This window comes from Anneissia japonica, unplaced genomic scaffold (genome assembly GCF_011630105.1).
Source record: "Anneissia japonica isolate Jap-2015-1 unplaced genomic scaffold, ASM1163010v1 scaffold287705_len1045735_cov187, whole genome shotgun sequence".
NCBI classification, from domain to species: Eukaryota; Metazoa; Echinodermata; class Crinoidea; order Comatulida; family Comatulidae; genus Anneissia; species Anneissia japonica.
The window spans coordinates 366,778-386,893 of record NW_022709509.1 but is presented as its reverse complement, the minus strand read 5'-3'; the positions used below and the strand labels follow the sequence as shown (position 1 = coordinate 386,893).

Sequence of the window (20,116 nt, the reverse complement as noted above, 5' to 3'; positions counted from 1 at the left end):
CGAGGGACCTGGCGTGGATTGTTACTGGACAGGTTGTCTGAGCCTTCAGCCGACTAAAGTCAGTGATTCGATACCAGGTCGTAATAAGCCTATATTAATTGTATTTATATTTGTACATTGTTTATATTAAACTGTATCTGAATGGGGATGGCAGACATTTTGTTATAGTGATTGAGTTTGCTGTTGTGTCTCTATCCTCTCATTCAGTTTATTATATTAAATGTATTATTTACTTTCTATATATATATATATATATATTTTTTTTTTTTTGGCAAATGGACTTATATTAGATATGATGCCTTAGAAAGGCTGTATTCCATGAATCCATCAGTATAGGCTATGGGTAATATAGAGTGGAGGCTTGAAAATGGTCAGAACAATTAGTAAAATGAAAGTACTGTAATTTAATATACACAGAAGCTATAGCTATATATATTGTTTATTATTATTTATTGATCTAGGCTTTTGTAATATGGACTTTGGTAATTAAGAAATTTAATTGTATTCAGGTATGAAAATACTGATTATATACATGGATTGAATCAGAACCATGGAATATAATAGACTAGCAAATTAAATAAATTTCTTGAATTATCCACCTAGCTATAGATCTTAATACTAATAGAGGGCGCTTTTTAATTTACTCTCTTTTTAAGTGATCAGTAAATAGAGCCAATGGCATATCAAATTTTTTTTTTGGGGGGGGGTGGATGTTAGCGGGGTGGGGAGGTAGGGAAGAAGTAATGATGGTAGATGAAAATTTAGGGATTTTAGGGAAACCAGGTGATTTCTTGCTACTTTTCCTGTTCCTCCCATTAATTTTTTACACTACTGAGTGCAGTGTTGGTGGTTAAAATTCCAATTTCCCAAACCTAGAGTTTTATGTTCAATTCAGGAAAATTTCCTCATAAAATGACTGGGTTATAAACTATCAAATTAGATGGATTCTCTTTAACAAAGTTTTAAATTAAAAATCCATTTCAATATTATTTCAATTTTACCAAAATATTTTATGAAAAATTTTTTAGAAATTAGTTTAGGCTGATTACGTCCCTTAATTGCAACGGTTCGATGTATCATACCTATGCGCAATTGTCACTGAAATTGGCTTCCGTGTCTGGGCATGTGTCATTTTGATGCTTTGCAATTTTGTAAAGAGATATATTCCAAAAATTGAAATTACGAGTTATTGATTGAAGTGTCAAACCCGACAGTCGTATGCCATTTAAGACGCTCAACGTAAATTGTGCATCCAAGGGAATGCGAGGAAATTAAAGTCATTGACCATAATGCCTTGCTTGATGGTTGACGTTCACTCGGTTGCTGTCTACTTAGCGTCATCGGTTACGAATATTGTGATCCCTCCTCCATTATGTATTCATATTAAATATACCCTTTCCGTGCCAAAGAGCTCATAGGGGTGGGAGCTTACCCCCCAGTAGTTTAAAGCAGATGAGACTGTAATGCTCCCCCTGGGTGGGACGCTGGACTGCCGCAAGTTACTCCCCAGCAATTTGCATTTGCTGTTACTCATTGATATAGCTGAGTAGACTGAAGTACCCTTTAATTATGAAAAATACTGCTATATAATTTTAATATATTTTTTTATATAAAGATATACAAATTTATATAAATCTTTGATGAAGAAAACTTGGCAAAGGAACGAAGTTTAGTTGATCAGAATCAGAATCAAATTTATTTGTCCTTTCGGAAATTACGATGGAACACAATTGCTTTAAACATTCACAAACGTAAACACACAAGAAAATAAAACAAAAACATCTCTTAAACTACAGAATATATATAACTGACTGTCCTGCACCCAGACTATACTTAAGTTGTTAATTAAATGAATGGATGCAGTAAGAGGGATATATAGTGTATGATTGAATTTGTTATTATTGTTTTTTTGTTTTTTTTTAAATAATTTAACAAATAGTTTTACTCCAAAAGTTTGTTCAAACTTTTCCATCACATTCTTCTTTACACCTTAACAATGCATGATAAATTTCTTAGGAGCTAATTTGAGCCCTGGGGGTAGATTGTGACCCTAGCTTAAAATCAATGTATGAAAAATTCTTAGTCATCATCAAAATATCAATAAATTGAATCATATCAACGTGATTTGATTCAAAGATATGTAATATATCCGCCATTCACTGACCTTGGTTTCCTATTAAACTCGCGTTGGTCAATAATATCACACCGTTTACTTGGTTTCTACCAGATAATGAAGTGCAAAATATCAAGCGGCCCTTTTTCTCAACGGGGAAGTCGTATCTATTACAGTCTGTCTAATCCTTTAGTGTAGCTTAACTCACCTGGGCATTATTAATAAAACCTACCATAATCTTGTAAGGACAATGTACCACTCAGGCGTAAACACTTCACCACTGGCTTTCACAATCACCATCTGCTTATCAGAGTAAATCAAGTTTTCTTCTTCCCTTTCCTGTTCCTCCACTAAAAATTTTTAATAAATTTTACTGTTTAAATATGGCATGTAATGTCTCTGTAATTCACCTCTAAAATTAATTTCTTTATTAAATAGGCTAGTGTGGTATATGTTTGGTGGAGCACAAAGAAACGCTGTGTACACAAGAAATTGATATGTTTTCTTAAAACTACTTGTCTTATTTAGCAAAATTATATTTTGTATGAATAGATATGTATTTTACATATGTAGGCCTATTATTTATTTACCTTAGTTATCCTAATAACCATGATAATTCTTAGTCAATGCCTCTCTTGACTTCTTTCCAAAATTTATTTTATTTCATTCCAGTTATATTTTTATCTTTTTAAAAACTCTTTCTCCATACTATTATTAATTTCTCTCTCTTTAAAACTACAGTAATAAGCAATTAATTCTAGCTTTTCCTCACATTATCACAAGCACAAACCTTTCTTTATTGATGTTGGAAGTAACGTCGCTTATTTTAAAAGAATTACGAGAAAGTGAAATACACAAGCCCCCCTTGTGAATTATAAATCCGGTACTCGTAAAGACAGCCGTTTAAATTCCACTCCAGCATTCCGTCACATGCCGGAATATACCAGCTAAGCATTTAATTGAATGTAAAGAATATTTTGAAGTAGTTTGTGATTCACTAAACAGATCTGATCAACGCTGTCACTATTTCAATTTAAAATCTTTTGGGAATACGCGGAGGGTAATATTTTATGTGCTGATTTGCACGTTGTGATTCGAAAATCACATGGTGTTTCTGTGTTAAGTGTTCTATTAAAATGGAGTCTTTGCAATTAGGAAATAAATTTCCAGGTGAGGAATTTATCTACCTGCTTATAGATTATACGATTCCATTTACCTGACAACAAGCGCAACAATAAATATGCGGTAATGGATTCTTTTACACCTGGATTATTAATGTTTCTGTTTCTCCCAAGTTCAATATATGGTCAGAAAAATGACAAAACAAGGAAAATATTTTGATGGAATATGAGAAAGGGAGGGAACAGTCATAAATTTTGTTTATCTTTTCATATTTCCTTACATCTTGTTAACAAATCACTCATCTGAAAATAGTTTGTGTAAAAGAATCTCGATTCCACACCTGTTTAACTTAAAGCGATACCATTACTGAAACTTTCATTTAAATTTTTTGGCACATTAGTTAAAAAATGCACCAGGTTTTGTGTCCCCCAGCCAGTAAAATGACAGCGTCAATCAAAATTGGGTAACAATAGGTGTCGTACGACGCTTTATGAGATCATTGGCAACGTCTTAAGGTCCATTGGTTACAGACAGTGGTCGTTAGTGTCTTTAAAAATCAGGTCTATGTAAAACAACACAGTTTGTTATTAATACTAGATTTGAGTGTAATTTAGTCAGTTTCTATACTGTTTTACAAAAACACAAGGAATAAAAGAATCAACACACCCATGAGTAAAGGATCTGTTGTAATATGCCTTTAAGCTGTTTACTAAATGATTGTTGGCACAAACTGGCGAGCTGTAAACATAACATTGAACGTGTATGTGCAAGCGATACGGGGGATACATGTCAATGACGTGTGTTCCTTGTCAACTTAATTATGTCGTTGGATTGAAATTTTCCATTGTCTGAAACAAACGCCAGTGTTTCGCGATTATCAAAGCGTGAGATCCTAATTAAACCTTCTGCCTTAAGATATTGTAAATCGCTTGCTTACGAATTGATATTCCAGGGAAATTATTAGCAAATTATTGCGTAAATCATTGAAGTATACAGTTGTGAAGTATACAATTCCATATTTCTGTAAAGATTCTGTGTTTATGGAACAAAGTTCATGAGAATTTTGTCTGGAATGATTGACGTGTTCAGTCATATGTGCAATATTAATTCTTTTAAAAACATTACATTCTTTGTGTTCATCAATTTCTGACAAAACGTTTTTCCGATTTATAAAAAAAAAACGTTTATCCTTGTATAAATCTGTAATTTCCTTTGTCGGTGATGTACATGCAATTTATGTGTTGCTATATATAGTTTTTTGTTAAGGCACTCTATTTCTTTGTTATAGTGGGTCAAAATAGTTTAAATCACCTTGTACAAGTGCAACATCTAGTCCCGAGCGCATAGAGACCATGTATTATGCGCTATATAAGTCTCCAACCATTACCATTACCATTGTACACTATATTGAAATTAACATAATGCAGTCTGGAAAAATATGCCGCAACTTTATATTCCTTTGGAGTAACTTGCTTTGTAGTACTGCTTTTTTTTTTATAACAATTTTATAAGAACACTGAAGATGAAATTGCTTAAAAAATAAGAACAAAATAAGAACGAATTGAGGTAGAGTTCAAATTTTAAATAAGGTTTTTATTTAAAAAAAAAAAAAAAAAAAAAAAATAGAAAAACCAATTAAAGAAAAAGCAATATTCCTCTCTATAATACAATACATTACTGCTGCACAACAATAATTTTCAATCTTTGAATAGCGTGTAAAAATAAGAACATAATTATAGGAACATGTGATGTGCCATGTTAGCCTGAAAGACGGACAGACTTCACAAGAACTCAGGGATAGACTTGCCATACAAGGGATCAGGTATTGTGTGCAGTCATTGAAAGGATGGAGGAGGCAGGTAACTGGGTTAGCAGATGCAGAAGTATGGAGGTTGAAGGTAGTAGAGGTAGAGGCAGACCCCGGAAAACATGGGAGGAACTCATTCAAAGCGACCGGGGGGGAAAAACGCAAGAAGAGCTTTGAGATCTGCCATCAAATGAAGAATAGTCCAAAACCATATCCAAAATGGAAAAGGACTGAAACCATATGATGATGATGAGGATTTTGAGCCTAAAATTGGAGAAAAATAAGAAGACTGAGCCTGGGCAAAATTTTATTGGTTCTCGAAAAAAAAAAAAAAGTGTACATGGTCTAACTTGTGTTTTTACTGTACCTCATAAATTATTAAAAACATACATCTTCAGTAGACTGGACTTGTTTTCAGTGAATATATAATAATATTAGTCAATGGCCCTTAAATTTGGTCCCAGAGATTTCAATTTAGCCCACCAATTATCGGAACCAAGAAAAAATGTAAATGCCTTCAACAGGAAATCGCTCGCTAATAGTTTATAATACTTAACATAGTACAATCATAATTATACGATTTGTTGATTGAACATGTTTTCAAATTTAATATGAGCAGTAGAGACAATTGTATTTCATACTCCATTTTTTGTACTGTATAAACTTTATCTAACCTCTTAAAAATTAACAGCAAAAGATTAAAGTTATGCTTAAGATGAAGAAAACATTATGAAGAACATAAATCAAATTATATATTGAAATATAATACATCAACATTGAGTGACATTCCATTTAGCTCATGACCGAAGATTTATGACTCTCATACCTGTATGAATGCACAAGTAGTCACGAGAACATGTCAATGTAATGGCCACTTAAATCAATCATGAGAGAGTAACATCCACTACAAGGGGCTCAGCTGGACTAAAGACTTGAGTATCATGATTAAAGGCCCCTGTGCGGGAAGACATCATAACAGTCATAAATAACATCCACCTCTCCAATTACAAGTTTATGAATGAAGTTGTGAAGATGGTTATGCCATTGGTCTTAGCAATCCAGAAGTTTAGTAATCAGAACCATTGTTTATGATCAAGATAATGTTTACAGCTCTGCTTAGAGAAAAGAAGCAATGATTATAAATCATTCTGTATAGTGTTTCGCTTATTGTTTTCCAATTTGTTTTTTAATTCGTATCAGTATTTTAATTGTTTATTTAAGCATTGTGGTATAACCCACCATGATTTAAAGCATGAACAAAATGTGTTTACTGGTTTGAACTACTGTATTTCCCAAAAAAATAATGCAAGAGAGATAAAGTAACATTTTTTTTGGTCTACATTATCATGATTTATGTAATTTAGCCATATGGACATAGTGATGTCATACAATACCCAATATATGGTCATGTCAGTGTCGTCTCATCCACTTAAGGGAAAATCGCATAACACTTAATAATGTGTTATAAAAAAAAATAGCTTTTACATAAATAAACCTTTTATTCTGTTGAATTTTTTTATGTTTGTATTAATGTTGTTTATAATCATTTGTAAATACTGTAACTACTTTGGTTATGTACGGCATCAATTCAGGGAGAAACTCAAGATTTGATGGTTTTTCTTTCATCTGAATTTTTCCAGGTAAAAGTGATGTTGCGTGTGGTACCATCCAGTAATCCCCACGACACAGCTACATTCGTCACCGTTGATCAGAAAAAGAAGCAAGTCACCTTATTTGACCCATCGTTCATGACCAATCCGGCCAGTTCGTCAAATCGCCGTACGGGCGTAACAGCACCAAAGATGTTTGCGTTCGATTCAGTGTTCCCTCAGGATTCCTCCCAGGTATAGCATTTTTTTTAATTTGAAAATGTAGTTTAAAAAAAAAAAATTAACAATTTTTTTATATTTGTAAATTGCATCCCTTCAGTTTTGCAAATCTAACAATATTGAGAAATTCTTCACCATCATTATCATCATAAACATCAGCTTATCAGGCCACTACTGTACTGCCGATGGCCTCCTCAAACTCCATTTTGGTCTATTCTTTGCCAGATTTTTCCAGTTCGCACCAAGAAAAGATCACTCCATCTTTTGTTTGGTCTTCACCACATTAATGTATTTATGTTGGAGAATTTCTCACTTACTGTGTATATACCTCCTCTACATTAGTTTGTTAATATTTCTTTGTTGTTTATTTAACGTAGGCTGAAGTATGTGCAGCAAGTATTGGGGATATCGTACAAGCAGTTGTAAATGGTGCTGATGGCTGTCTGTTCTGCTATGGCCATTCAAGACTCGGTAAGTGCTTGCAAAAAAAAGAAAAAAAAAACTGTTCAAATACCACAATGATTAAAAAAGCATCTAAATTACATTCTTTTGATATCCCTCCCACTTGCGTAGTATAGTTTACCAAATTTGCAAGAAAAATAAATTTTAAATTCACAAATAGCTAAATGGTTTTGTTGGTAACTATTCATGTTAAACATCACGTTTATTCTTTCATTGGATTGGGTGATTCACTCACTCGGAGTACTTTTCCTAAACACAATGCGTAATTTGAGACATTTGAAATAGTTAAACGAAGCAATCTCCTTGCAGTTGAATTGCAGACAACTGTGTGTATCTGATTTCAAATTCCAACAATATTATATGATACGATTGCCTATTACGAACGAGTATTGATTACAATAGTCGTAATAGGTCCCATTCTTTCGTAACCAGTCCTTTTATATTACCAACGCCATGGTCAAGTAGTAGACCAATAGCCTCTGGATATTATCTGCAATGGTCATTTTTTTCATCCCAGCCGGTGGCTGCAGGATTTATTGCTTGACTGATCATGGTTGTAGCGGTTTTTATTCATGTTATCAGGTCAAATATGTGATTGGTCAGTAATTTGTTAGATGTTGGAGGAATTTACCGTTTAAGTGGCCGACCTGGTCAGTTATGTAAACAAACCGATTGTTAGTTTAAGTGTTGAGGTTAGCGGCATATTACTAGTCGGTGATCAAGAATTTTAGTAATTCTCCCGCAAACAGTTAAATCAATTAGATAGTGTAACAGCAGAGCACTTCTATTGATTAATATTTGTTCCTGCCTTGTAAAGTAGAGTAATTTATCTAATGTTGATATTATGTACAAAAGCTCAATTTGTATTCAGGACAACTCTTTAAATGATTTTCACGTTAAAAAATAATTTAATTTTTATTGCTCCTACATAAAGATAGAAATTAGAATACTATCTGCATTGCGCTAATATACTGTATTTTGTAAAATAGAATTAAATTATAAATTATAATTATTTTATTGATATTTTATTTATTTAGATAATTAGCTTTTAATTATTAATTAGAACTAGAGAATATCATCTTAACGATTTACATAACATCCTCTTTGTATAAACCTTGAATTTGTCGGCAGTCTTCAGAATAAAAAAAAAAAATCATTAAAACAATAATTATTTAAATGATTGAAATAATTATTTAAATCAGCAATTTAATGCTTTGATTGAAAGTTTGTCTTTTAGATTTACCACAGACTGTAGGTCTATGCTGTTTTTTAAAAAAATTACATTTTATATAAAGTTTTTTAATGTCATTGAAACATTAAATTTGAAGAATTAAATAAATATTGCATTATATTACATTTATTTATGTTATTTACATTTTTGTACAGACGATGCAAATCCAAATAACCTAAAAATATAATTAAATGCATTTAGAGTTTTCCTTGACATTTAAAACATTGAAATCTAGACTCTGTTTATTTCATGTTGTGTAATGTACTTAACTAAATTGATATTGATTTTTATGTCAATGTCACTTACAATTTATCAATAGTTTTCATTAATATTCATATTTTTTTCGTCAGGAGACCAAGAGACCAATTTACACTCAATATGAATGTTTGGAATATCAATATTTATTTTTTGAAGGAAAATTTGTTTTTCTTTTCTTACAGGGAAATCATTCACTATGATTGGTCGAGATGATAGTGTACAAAATCTTGGTGTTATCCCATGCGCCATTGAGTGGTTGTTTCGCTTGATCAACGAGAAAAAGGAGAAAACGAGTACACGGTTTTCGGTCCGTGTTTCAGCAGTTGAAGTTCACGGGAAGCAGGAGAACCTAAAAGACCTACTGGCTGACCAAGCCAACGGTAAGGAAAAAAAAAAAACGTGAAATTTTATGTTATGAAAAATATCATGATTTAAGATATAAAATGACCGTAGCAGGCTTACCGTAGGTTTTGTGTGTATTCTATCCCGACTTAAGCAAGTTAATTAATTATTTAATTAATTATAAATTATCCAAATTAATTATAACAAGTACTTTGATATAAAAATTCTTTGCCATAATGACTGGCAAAAGCATCAGAGGTTTGCATGGATTTTATCTCTTCTTTTTTGAGTAGTAGAACTTTGATTTTTGAACTTGTTATAGTAATTGCTTTCTGATTACTGATCACCGTTTAAGATTGATTGCATCAAGATTGCTGGCATCAATCCAGAAGACAACATACCATCAATAACCAAATAGTTAATTAATAAACAACCTTGACTAAATAGATGAGTCTACTTGTAGAGAATTAATATAGCATAACTGAAGAATGTGGGGTGATTACTAAAAACTATGTGATTTATAAGGATGAAAATAGCGATAGGCACTTATCAATTTTGACTTGCTAAGGAATCTCTACTTATTTATATCATGAATGTCATTTGTGTTGAATCTAAAATTTCACTTGTATCTAGGTTGCTTGCTCACTTATAACGGTTATTCAATGCTATATGAACTCTGACAGCAATGTGGTTCACAATCAATTCCATATATGCATATTAAATGCGGTTAATTTGAATGACTTTCACGTCCGAGTGATAACGCTTCGTAACACCGCAATTACTTTGATGGTCAGAGCGGATTAGTGGGGCTTTAGAATGAAAAATCGCAATATGGACATGACCTAATCGGGATTAAGTTGATAGCAATTTAATCCCCACTAGGGATTACCTGCCTACATGGAAGAGTAAGTCCTCTTTGTAAAAGAATAATAAGTGTAATGAATTTGACTTTATAGTCATTGCCAAGAGTATCTGGAATTCTTTCTATACTTAAATATTAGTGTACTGTGACTAAGTTTTTCCGATCTCCTTGACTTTGCTTAATAGTGGTGGCTTTCTGCTCTGCTTAACTAATTTTCTAGCTCTTCCGTCTTTTCAATGAAGCTTTTCTAGGCTGTCAGGCTTCTATGTTTCCCTCCTTGCAAGTCCTTCAGAAAAGCCTAAATTGTTAACTTTCATAATTACAGTAGATAGGCTGTCTGTCAAACTTTTAATTACTGTATCTAGTCCAATTTGAAAGCATATATTACAAATTGATCTAGTTAATTATTTGAAAAGGTCAGCTTTTAACCAAACTTTATTTTGTTTAAGAATAAATTTTTTGGATTATTTATACCATGTTGTCTGTCGATGTGTTTTAATGTAAGAAACACTAAACAAGCATTCTAATCCATCATGATTATTTTCTTTAAACTTTAAATATTTATTTTAATTAATTTTGCCAATAATATATTATAAATGTTTTATTCAGTAATTTAAGAAGATAATTCTTGAATGTAGTTCATGTTAGAATTTAGTGACATATTTTTATTCTGGAAGGTCGTCCAAGAAAGTCAAAATATTGAATCCCAACTTGTTGACATACTATTTATATTTTGGAGTTTACACTAAATTATCTTATCAAAGATTTATCAGGTACCCTCTAGTTTTATTTCAGTAAAGATGTTTACGATATGGCTTGCTGGCCCTGTTGCATTTAGTTTGTGAGTCATCCATTTGCTTATCAGTCCTATCACCTTGTTACTAGAGAATGTCATAGGGCTCAAATATAGTAACAAGAAGAATTAACCGGTGTCCAAATGGTATTGATTCATGTGCGCAACTCCCAGTGCCATTAAAATTGTGAAGCATTACTGATTGGCCTTAGACTTTGATCAAGTGGTTATGATGAAAACAAATGATTAATGGATTTTATTTTTCACTTTAAAAGACAACTTCAGTAATTGGTGTTCATTAAACACGGCAACTCTTTATCGTTGATCATATGAGCTGATTGGAAACGAGTTGCTGAAATTGTTATAGTGACAGTCTGTTTAAAGCAGAACTGTAAACTCTACGTAACTGCAGTCGTCTAATTGTTTCGTTGACACAGTAAATGGCCGTAAACACCAAAACCATGTGATTTCATGGTGAAATAAATAAATTAACTGTCTGCTTCTTCCATAACCGATGTGGTGTTAATTGATAACAAAGGATAGTCTCATGTTGCAACTTTTGTGTTTCATTTTGTTTATTTTACCTTTGTTTATCTTTGTTCAATTAACCTATGTTTAATTTAGCCCATACGCTGTCCAAGCTTATTGTGTTTCCTTTTCCATATTTTGTTTTCTTCCCCATTATGATATTAAAATGGGTTTTGTTTTCTGCAATCAGCTATCAGAAAAATATTGTGGAATAGAATAATTTCGGCTCTGTTATTCTATTAGCTTAGAATCCTACAGACAACCTGCTATTGTGTGGGCCTACTCCTATATTACATATGGTCTCCTCCCCATTATGAGAATTTAGACATTTAAAGCAGTATAAATATATGGCAAAAAGTTTGAAATTAATGATTGTTAATTTTCCGAACTACTGTATTTATACATTTTAACTCCAGCAATGCTAATGCAAAATAGTCTATGCAGTCATTCCCATTATATTAAGCTTATGAATTTTGATGCATATATTTTTGTACTCTTCTCATTCTGCTGTATTCCTTCATGTTCTATTCGATTGTTCTAATTATGAGTGATTATTTGTTTTCCTCAACAGGTAGCAATAATGGCTGCGGTACCTCACCTGGGATCTACCTGGCTGAGGACCCAATCTGCGGAGTTCAACTCTTGAATCAGAGCGAGCTTAGGGCACCCTCTGCCGAGAAAGCAGCCTTCTATCTTGACGCCGCCATCGCAGCGAGGAAATCAAAAACCTATCCAACAGGTAATACAGAGTTGTGAACGGATGCGATTAATCAAGATAGGCTTGTGTGATATTATATATTTTATCATTCCTAATTAAGTCAATATTTCACTAATTTAGTTATATTCATTTGATTTTGTTCAATTTTACCTGGGATTTAGAAAAAAATCAAGAAGCCAAATACTGCCGCATTCCAGTTCTTACATAATACATTTTTCCTTACAAAAAATATTAATATTCTTGTTCCATTTGCTGTGAAATAAAATCTGCTTCGTTTTCTTTTTTTTGTCTCTAAAATGTCACATCTGCTTCATTTCAACTGGAAGCTAGCTTTTAACCAATTTTTTCTCAAATTAGAATACTTGTTCATACAGAATTTTTTAAACCAAAACTGGCATGGTAACATGAAATCTGAGCTATCTATATAGATTTAAATTTGTTGTAGTCAGAAGTAATTCATAAGGAATGTCTTAAGTGCATTTTAATGCACCAATAAATGGTGTATAAATTGTTATTATTGTTTGCAAACATTGTACTTGATGATTCTGACATGGATTATAATTTTTAGTGATATTTCATCCATATATCTATTAGTCGAGTGACCTACGATTTCAGAAACATCTAAAATACGTTGATTGTTATTCCACACATAGATGAGCCTGTCCCCGAAGAGGAATCACGCAACTCTCACATGCTCTTCACGTTGCACGTGTATCAGTACCGCTTTGAGAAGTCTGGCAAAGGAGGTGTAATGGGTGGCAGGAGTCGTCTGCACTTGATTGATCTCGGCAGCTGCGATAAAGGCAGCAGGACCGGCAACGGGCAAGCATTATCGTTCTCCTCATTGGGAAATGTAGTCCTCGCGTTATTGAACTCCGATAAACACATTCCTCACAGGTAGGTGTAAAAGCAAATTGTATTTATTTGGAAATGAATCTTTATATTTAGAATGATTTTTTAATTAATATTTTTTCTTCATTAAATGTAACTTAGTTTTTGAAACATCTTATTGTAATATTGTTTGTTTCCAAATTAAGATAGATTTATGTCTTATGTTGAAAATTATTTTTTCAGTGAAATTTACGCTGTCAAGTCCTGTTTGTGTTTACTAACTCCCTAAGTTTGATAATGTAGAGATTATGAATAGAAACTAATATTTTTGTAATGTAATATTATATTGGCAATTGAAAGTGAAAGAGCATTAACTTAGGGTAAACACCTTAATGGTAAATAACTAAAGTGTGCAGTAATAATTTAATAGTTTATACTGAAGGGACTTGTAAGAAAAATTTTTAATGATATTTTAAGTAAAATGTTTGTGACCACTAATGGCAATTAAGCAATGAAATTTTATGATGCTAGTTCAGCTGAAATTGTTCGTAATGATTTACAAAATAATTTTTCAATGAAAATTCAGATGTGATATGGTTTGGACTTAGAAAGTTCAATGACTTGATTTGGTTATAAATGAGAAGTGTGGTCCACATCCCATGATACTCAGTGTCATTCTCACTTTAATTGTTCTTCTGAGAAATATCTGAAATTCATGAATCTATTATCATACAGTTGAGAAGAGCGATAATGTACATCAATAATCACCTCAGTGTTAACACAGTACTTGTTTTTCTCTGTGCAGAGACAGCAAATTGACCCAGTTGTTGCGGGAGTCATTAGGAAGCATTAATTGCCGTGCCACAATGATAGCTCATGTGTCCTCCGCCATCTCGTGCTATAATGAAACTTTGAGCACCATCCAACAGGCAGCTAGAATCCACAGGAGAGGCAAGAAGAAAGCTAAAGTGAGTAAAAAAACTGGTCAATTAGGTACCACAGTGCTCATGTCAATGACATTATTACAAAACTATCAGTAATTTCATCTTTAATATTTAATAATTATGTTATGAATATTCATTTGGTAATTGTCTGTCACACATACATCCTCTTTATATATATTCTCTCATTATTATATCTAAAAGTTTAAAAAATAAACAGATTAATAACACTTGGATAAAACCTAAATCGAAACTAGCAAGGATGATTTGGGAAGTGAATGATTATAAAAAAATTATGCTTTTGCTGAATTAAACGTTATAGTAAAGGGCGTCTAAACAGCGGATGAGTTATCCTTTTCTATTTTTACATTATATTTGACATTGTCAAGAGAATTGTGATCTGTATATAAAGTGAGTGTTTTTATCGTTGTTATCATTCTTCATGAAGTCATGGATGTGTGGATTGAACTGAGATCTTTTCTCTTACAGTACTCAGGAACGAGCTCCTCTGGCGGAGACAGCTCTTGTGAAGAAGGGCGCAGACGTCGACCTCACTTCAGATCAATCCACACCAGAAATATCAATGGAATCACGGTTACAAATGCTATCCGCCAAAGTGATCCAGAGTACATATCTAGCAGTGAGCAATCTTGTGATACTGTCATTTATGTCGGGCCAGATGGATGCGCCCTTAGTGATCGCGATCTGACCGATAATGAAGGCCCACCAGAATCTGTGCCAATTTTTAAACCTTCTCTTGGACGTGTAAATGAATCAAGAAATGTTTCAAATGATGAACTTCATAGTCGATTATCAAAGATTGACGATAAAATAAGTCGAAAGGATGAACTTAAAAAATCTAAAAAGGACAGCGGTAGTGAGAGTGACACGGCTCGTAATATTGCAAATCATATGAAAACCGTTGATGAACAGCAAGAGCAACAAACGCCTTCCAAGAAATCAGGAATTCCAAGGCCTTCCAAATCAAGTACATCTTGTAGTAATAAACGCACAAAGAAATTAGACAGTTTACCAATCGCAAAACAAGCGACTAATGACACGCCAAACACAAGGACTGAAATTAAACCTGATGTCAACGAGGAAAGAGTTCAAATGGCCGAGCAAATTGTTGAAAATTCTTGCGCTGTTGTGATCCCTGTTGCAGAAACACCAGACGATGATGAAGACGATGATGCTCATAATACCTCGCATGATGAGAGCATAATACATGAATCAAACTTTGAAAATATCAAAAGACTAGCCGGCCATGTAGAAGAGCTCTCACCAGATAAGGAACCAGACTATCCCAAAATGGGCATGACTGGTAGGAGCTACAACCAACAGAACACCCAGCATAATTTGGAATGTTTAACGCAGTCTGTCAGTATGCCGACATTTACAGATGTCCGTCAAGCATGTCGGCCTGAAGGCATGCAGCCAAATATGGATATGATAAGCGATTATGTCAATGGGAATTTAAATGGCGAGCATATTCAGTTGTTGTATAATGCGGAGCGAGTAATTCACTCTGTTGAATCTTTGGATACAATTGCAGAGCTTCTTGAAAGGCCTGTTTCGGAGTTGTCGCTGGTGAGGTCCGAGGATGAAATGTCTCTGGTATATTCTGAAGTCGGATCTTTTGTATCTACTAAAACTGACGATTTAACTTCGCTTGACCAAGCGGCTCTGACAATTGATGACATGCCACTTGGCTCCGAAGCATGTTGCATCGCCACGCTTGATAGGCAGTCTTTAGACTCACTCTCAGAAAACTTTGACACAAACTTAAACACTGCAAGTTTGTGTGCAAACACAAATAACCAAGGTCCGTATCGATCAGGTGGGGTGATTGATAAGGAGTTAAGGAACCTTGGACATTACGTTTATTCTGATGATGAATCTGAGGTTGGTGAGAAAAAAGCGAAAGATGATAAAATGTTTGTAGAGAAGGCGGAAAGTGTATCATCTGTAGAGATCCGAATGCGGGATTTAGATGCAATCAAGTCAATGTACGTTATCTCAAACCTGAGTGTTGATGACCTGTTAACAGATGATCCCAACGAAGGATCAATTTCAACTATGGCAGATTTTGATATTCCCAGTGTATTGATGGATGAGCCACAGGTCGTTACGTACATGACAGTGGAGGGCGAGGGTCAAGTGGTAATGCGAGAGAAACATCTTGCTGTCGACCATCCTCTGAGGCGACTGAGCTGCATCAGTGATGCCACAGATGCTACATTCTCCACCTGCTCCCGCCCTTCCAGCTTCATCAGTCAGGAAGACGATGAGAGTGCTGACTTCTCATCTGGATTCAATGCTTCAGACATACATAGCGTTGAAGAAAAAGTTTACTCGCATCCCGGATATGTGCCAATATATGCCATGCATTTGTTCGACAAAATGACCGACGAAAATGCAGAAGTGTGGGAAAAGATGGACACACTAACGCGAGAAGCAAGTCAGAAGCGTCGGATGAGTAATCAAAGCCAAAAAAATTCGGCGAGTTCTGAAAGTTCACGTACGATATCACATTTGGATACTAATACCATTCTACCGTGTGCTAAAGTCAATCCATTGTTGGCAAAGTTGAAGGCAGAAGCTGTCGATCCAAGGGGCTACACAAGTGAGGATAACTGCTTACGGGGCTCTCTTCACAAACATCGTCAGCTTATGTCAGATGAACCAGAACCAGAAGAAAGGAAAGTCAGTCAGAAAATGTCACAGTCTCAATCAGAACCAACATCAATAAAGGCAAGTCCGCTTCACCATACGAAGATTAACCAATTCAATGTTGAACCTCTTCCTGAGGTTTTATGCAACGCTATTGCCAAAGTTCAAGAGAAAATGTCAGTAGTAGAAAAAGAAGAGCAACCAGTAACAAGAAAATGTGACATGTGGTTACTCCGACAACCAGATGGTGCAGCTGCCAATGATATCCAATCAGAGCCAGAAATGGGTTTGAGAATGTATGAACGCAAGAACCATTTCAGACATCAGCTTAAGTATGTTGAAGAGAAAGAAGTGTTTGAAGCCGTGCGGCCTCCGACGATTGGTGCTTGTTCCTCCCCGACATTTGATGTTGAGGATAACCCATGTTATTCACAAGATTATGACTCAGTCGCAGAAACAGGTATCAATAAGGTAGCCAGCAAGACCAATGCAAGTTTGTCCAGTAGCGAGACTAATGGGCGAGAACGTCCTAAGTCAAGAGGAATCCTGAAACCAAAGATTTTCTCCAAGTCTGACAAATCAAAAAGTAAGAAGTCTGACAATACTCGAAACATATCTATGCAAGGCAAATCTTACAGCGACACGGAATCCAGTTGCCGTTCCAACCTGTTATCAAGTCGACGAACCAACAGCAGCAGTAAGTTGCCCACACGTACAAGTAGTCCATCGCAGAAGAGCGGACAGACTGCAAGAAATGCTCTTAAAAGTGCCAAAACATCACAAAGCCAAACCAAATGTAAGGACAGTCCTCCTACACAGTCTTCCAGTAAGAAATCCGCCGTTAGTAAAATACCTACTGCAAAGCCTAGCCCGACAAACAAAGGCAAAACAGCCTCAACCAGTCCAAAGCACCAGGCAACCTCAGCAACCAGTCGAGGATCCTCGCTACCAGTGCGAAACAAGTCCCTTAGTAAATCTGCTCCGACTCTATCCAAGAACAGCACCAATAACGCGAAACAGAACAAGTCGGCGACAAGTTCACTAAGCGATTACCTACCGGCCAACAGCTCGCCGCAAAGCAACAACAAACTTAAAGTGGGGAACCGTCTAACGGACTCATCGGATAGTGGAAACGACAGTGGAATAGTCTGTGCAGAGAAAAGCCCTGCTAAAGTGAAGACGTCCTTCCTGTCTCCGTACTCAACGATGACGGAGCCGAGGACAAATCGCTGCTCCAGCAGCGGTCACGGAAGTGACAATAGTAGCACAGTAAGTGATTTTCTGACTAGCAAGCTGCCTGCATGTACTAGTGAAGAAACAAGTAGTGGTTATGATAGTATGCTAAGGGACAGTGAGTCTGCACACGAATCCATTAGATCATCATCGGGCAAGGTGAAGGCTTTGAGGCAACTCAAACGTAAATTACAAGGTAAACTCACTGCTGACTTCTTGCTCTCCTACTCTTCATCCTCCCAAGTGGAAAAAAATCTTCTCATCATTTTTAAAAATATACTGTCAATTTTTAAATAAACGTTGTTTAAATAAACGTTTTTCTCCAAAATTTATTAAATACAGCTAAATTCAAAATTTGGGCTGTTTCTGTTTAATGTTTAAGTAAACTATTAACTAAGGTTTAAATAATACTATTCTTTTAATTATTGACTCTTAAATTTGTTGATAATCAATTTAAGGATTCCATTATAAAAAGTATTTAATCAGCAAAAACCTTATTAATTAAAAATTATTTTGAGTTGTGTCTCATTTAAATTGGATAATTTATTAAATTTGTTTATTTGGGCTTTTTGCCGGATTTTACCCAAGACAGTATTATCTTTTAGCAGAAACGTAATCCCTTGACACTGAGTCAATAGAAACTATTTTTACATATTCATTAAATAGATGAATATCATGATATGAGAATCAAGTGTTTATGACCAATTTTTCCAATAATGGATCTACATTTCTAGAACACTAAATAATAAAAAAAATTGATTAGTAACAAAATTCTTAATAACATCCCAATAAAAAATAATAAAATTGAATAAAACATTGAGATGAAGAAGTTGTGGGCATGCTTTGGAAAACAAGGTGGTGGAGGCAGAAATTATGAATAGAAACCTAAAACTGAGATGCTTTAAATTCATCCCCAACACAAGTAGATAGTTGTTTTACTTTATGCTTGCTTCTAAAAAAAAAAACATGCACACAAATATATACCCTTGCCACTGCACGAATATCATGCAAGTTCATATTTTTAATGTTCTATGTATTTCGTTTTTGTTATTAATTTGCACTCACAGAGCCAAAATCTACTCATTGCTGGTGTTAGATGATATTACTTCATGCTTTTTCACTAACTGAAATTATTTATCAAGAGTAATATTCATAAATACAGAAAATATAGTTATTTTCTAGATGTAGATATTATATGAATTTTTAAATATGAGCACTGGGGCATGTGAGTGTATAGACCTCAATGGGTGACAGCGTTAGCTTTTATTTTTAGGTCCGAGGCGATGCAGGAGCGCGTCTCCCAAGGCCCAGACCGAACAGACGTCTCATAGAGGGGGAGGAAACGGAGGCTCCCGATGGATTGACCTCCCCCCAAGGAAGAGGTCCCAAGATGAAGGGGGTGTCGCATTGAAGTTATATAACGTTGACAAGGTGAAGGCTTGCCAGGCAGAAGGTGTCAAGGTGTGTATGACATTTTTGTGGGTGTCTCTGGGTTTGTCTATGGTGGCGTTTGTGTTTCTTTGTAGGTGTATGTCTTAAGCTTTATTAATTGCAATACTGTTTATCCTACAATATACACATTAAAGGCAGGTAAATTTTCAAAAAGCATCTTGTTTAAAGTCAAGACAAAATGGGCAGTGTATGATTCAGACCCCTGACCTCAGTGGTGAGAATCCAGCACAAAACTACTGCTCCTACCTTTGCTATTAGCTAAGTTTCAGAGTAATATTTAGCCAGCAATAACAGCATGGCAGTAAACAATACTAAAAATGAAAGTGTGAAAAACTAATAATAAGAAGCTGTATCCAATTTGCTATAGAGCATCAGAATAAATCTAGCTATGAGTTGTAAACACAACAGCGAGGATATCTGACCAATCACAGGGGGTTTCTTTTAGTAATGCGTATACTTTGATGCTGAGTGAATATTTTTGTTCAGGAAATTTACAATCCTTTGAGAACGTTTTCCCGCTTTCTTTTCTACACAAATGACAGATGTCAGTCAACGGATTTGCACACCTCTGTTGATATGGAAATAAGTGTTGGTATTTAAGGATTTTAGGATCGAAGAGAATGGATGACATTTTAAAGCATTTCTTCTGCCATTTTTTCTTATTGATTTTTTTCACTTGCTCATCAGCATTTTTCTTGAATTCAATTTTATTAAATTATTTATTTTTAACATGTAGTAGAGTTTTTGATTAATATTATTTACAAAAATAATAAATTAAATTAACAATTATAACAATTAATAATCATAATAGTAATAATATTTATAATTGTTATTTCAATTATAATCATGAGAAATATAGTAGTAATAATAGTACTGTCATGATAATATTAACTGATAATAGTAAAATTTGGAATATAATCG

General features: G+C 34.3%; 1 protein-coding gene across 9 annotated transcripts in view; it reads left to right on the top strand.

Annotated features, from left to right (window-relative positions):
* Positions 1 to 20,116, top strand: part of LOC117106730 (kinesin-like protein KIF26B) — a 110,722-nt gene that overhangs the window by 85,100 nt on the left and 5,506 nt on the right. For 8 of the 9 annotated variants that reach the window (XM_033248145.1, XM_033248146.1, XM_033248148.1 and 5 more), the window contains 8 exons: positions 6,683 to 6,886; positions 7,249 to 7,342; positions 9,005 to 9,202; positions 11,919 to 12,086; positions 12,719 to 12,962; positions 13,702 to 13,864; positions 14,327 to 17,939; positions 19,017 to 19,204. In XM_033248145.1, the coding sequence (XP_033104036.1) occupies positions 6,683 to 6,886; positions 7,249 to 7,342; positions 9,005 to 9,202; positions 11,919 to 12,086; positions 12,719 to 12,962; positions 13,702 to 13,864; positions 14,327 to 17,939; positions 19,017 to 19,204 (4,872 nt within the window). The remainder of the gene's footprint in view (positions 1 to 6,682; positions 6,887 to 7,248; positions 7,343 to 9,004; positions 9,203 to 11,918; positions 12,087 to 12,718; positions 12,963 to 13,701; positions 13,865 to 14,326; positions 17,940 to 19,016; positions 19,205 to 20,116) is intronic. The other variant, XR_004445124.1, reaches the window with a different exon arrangement.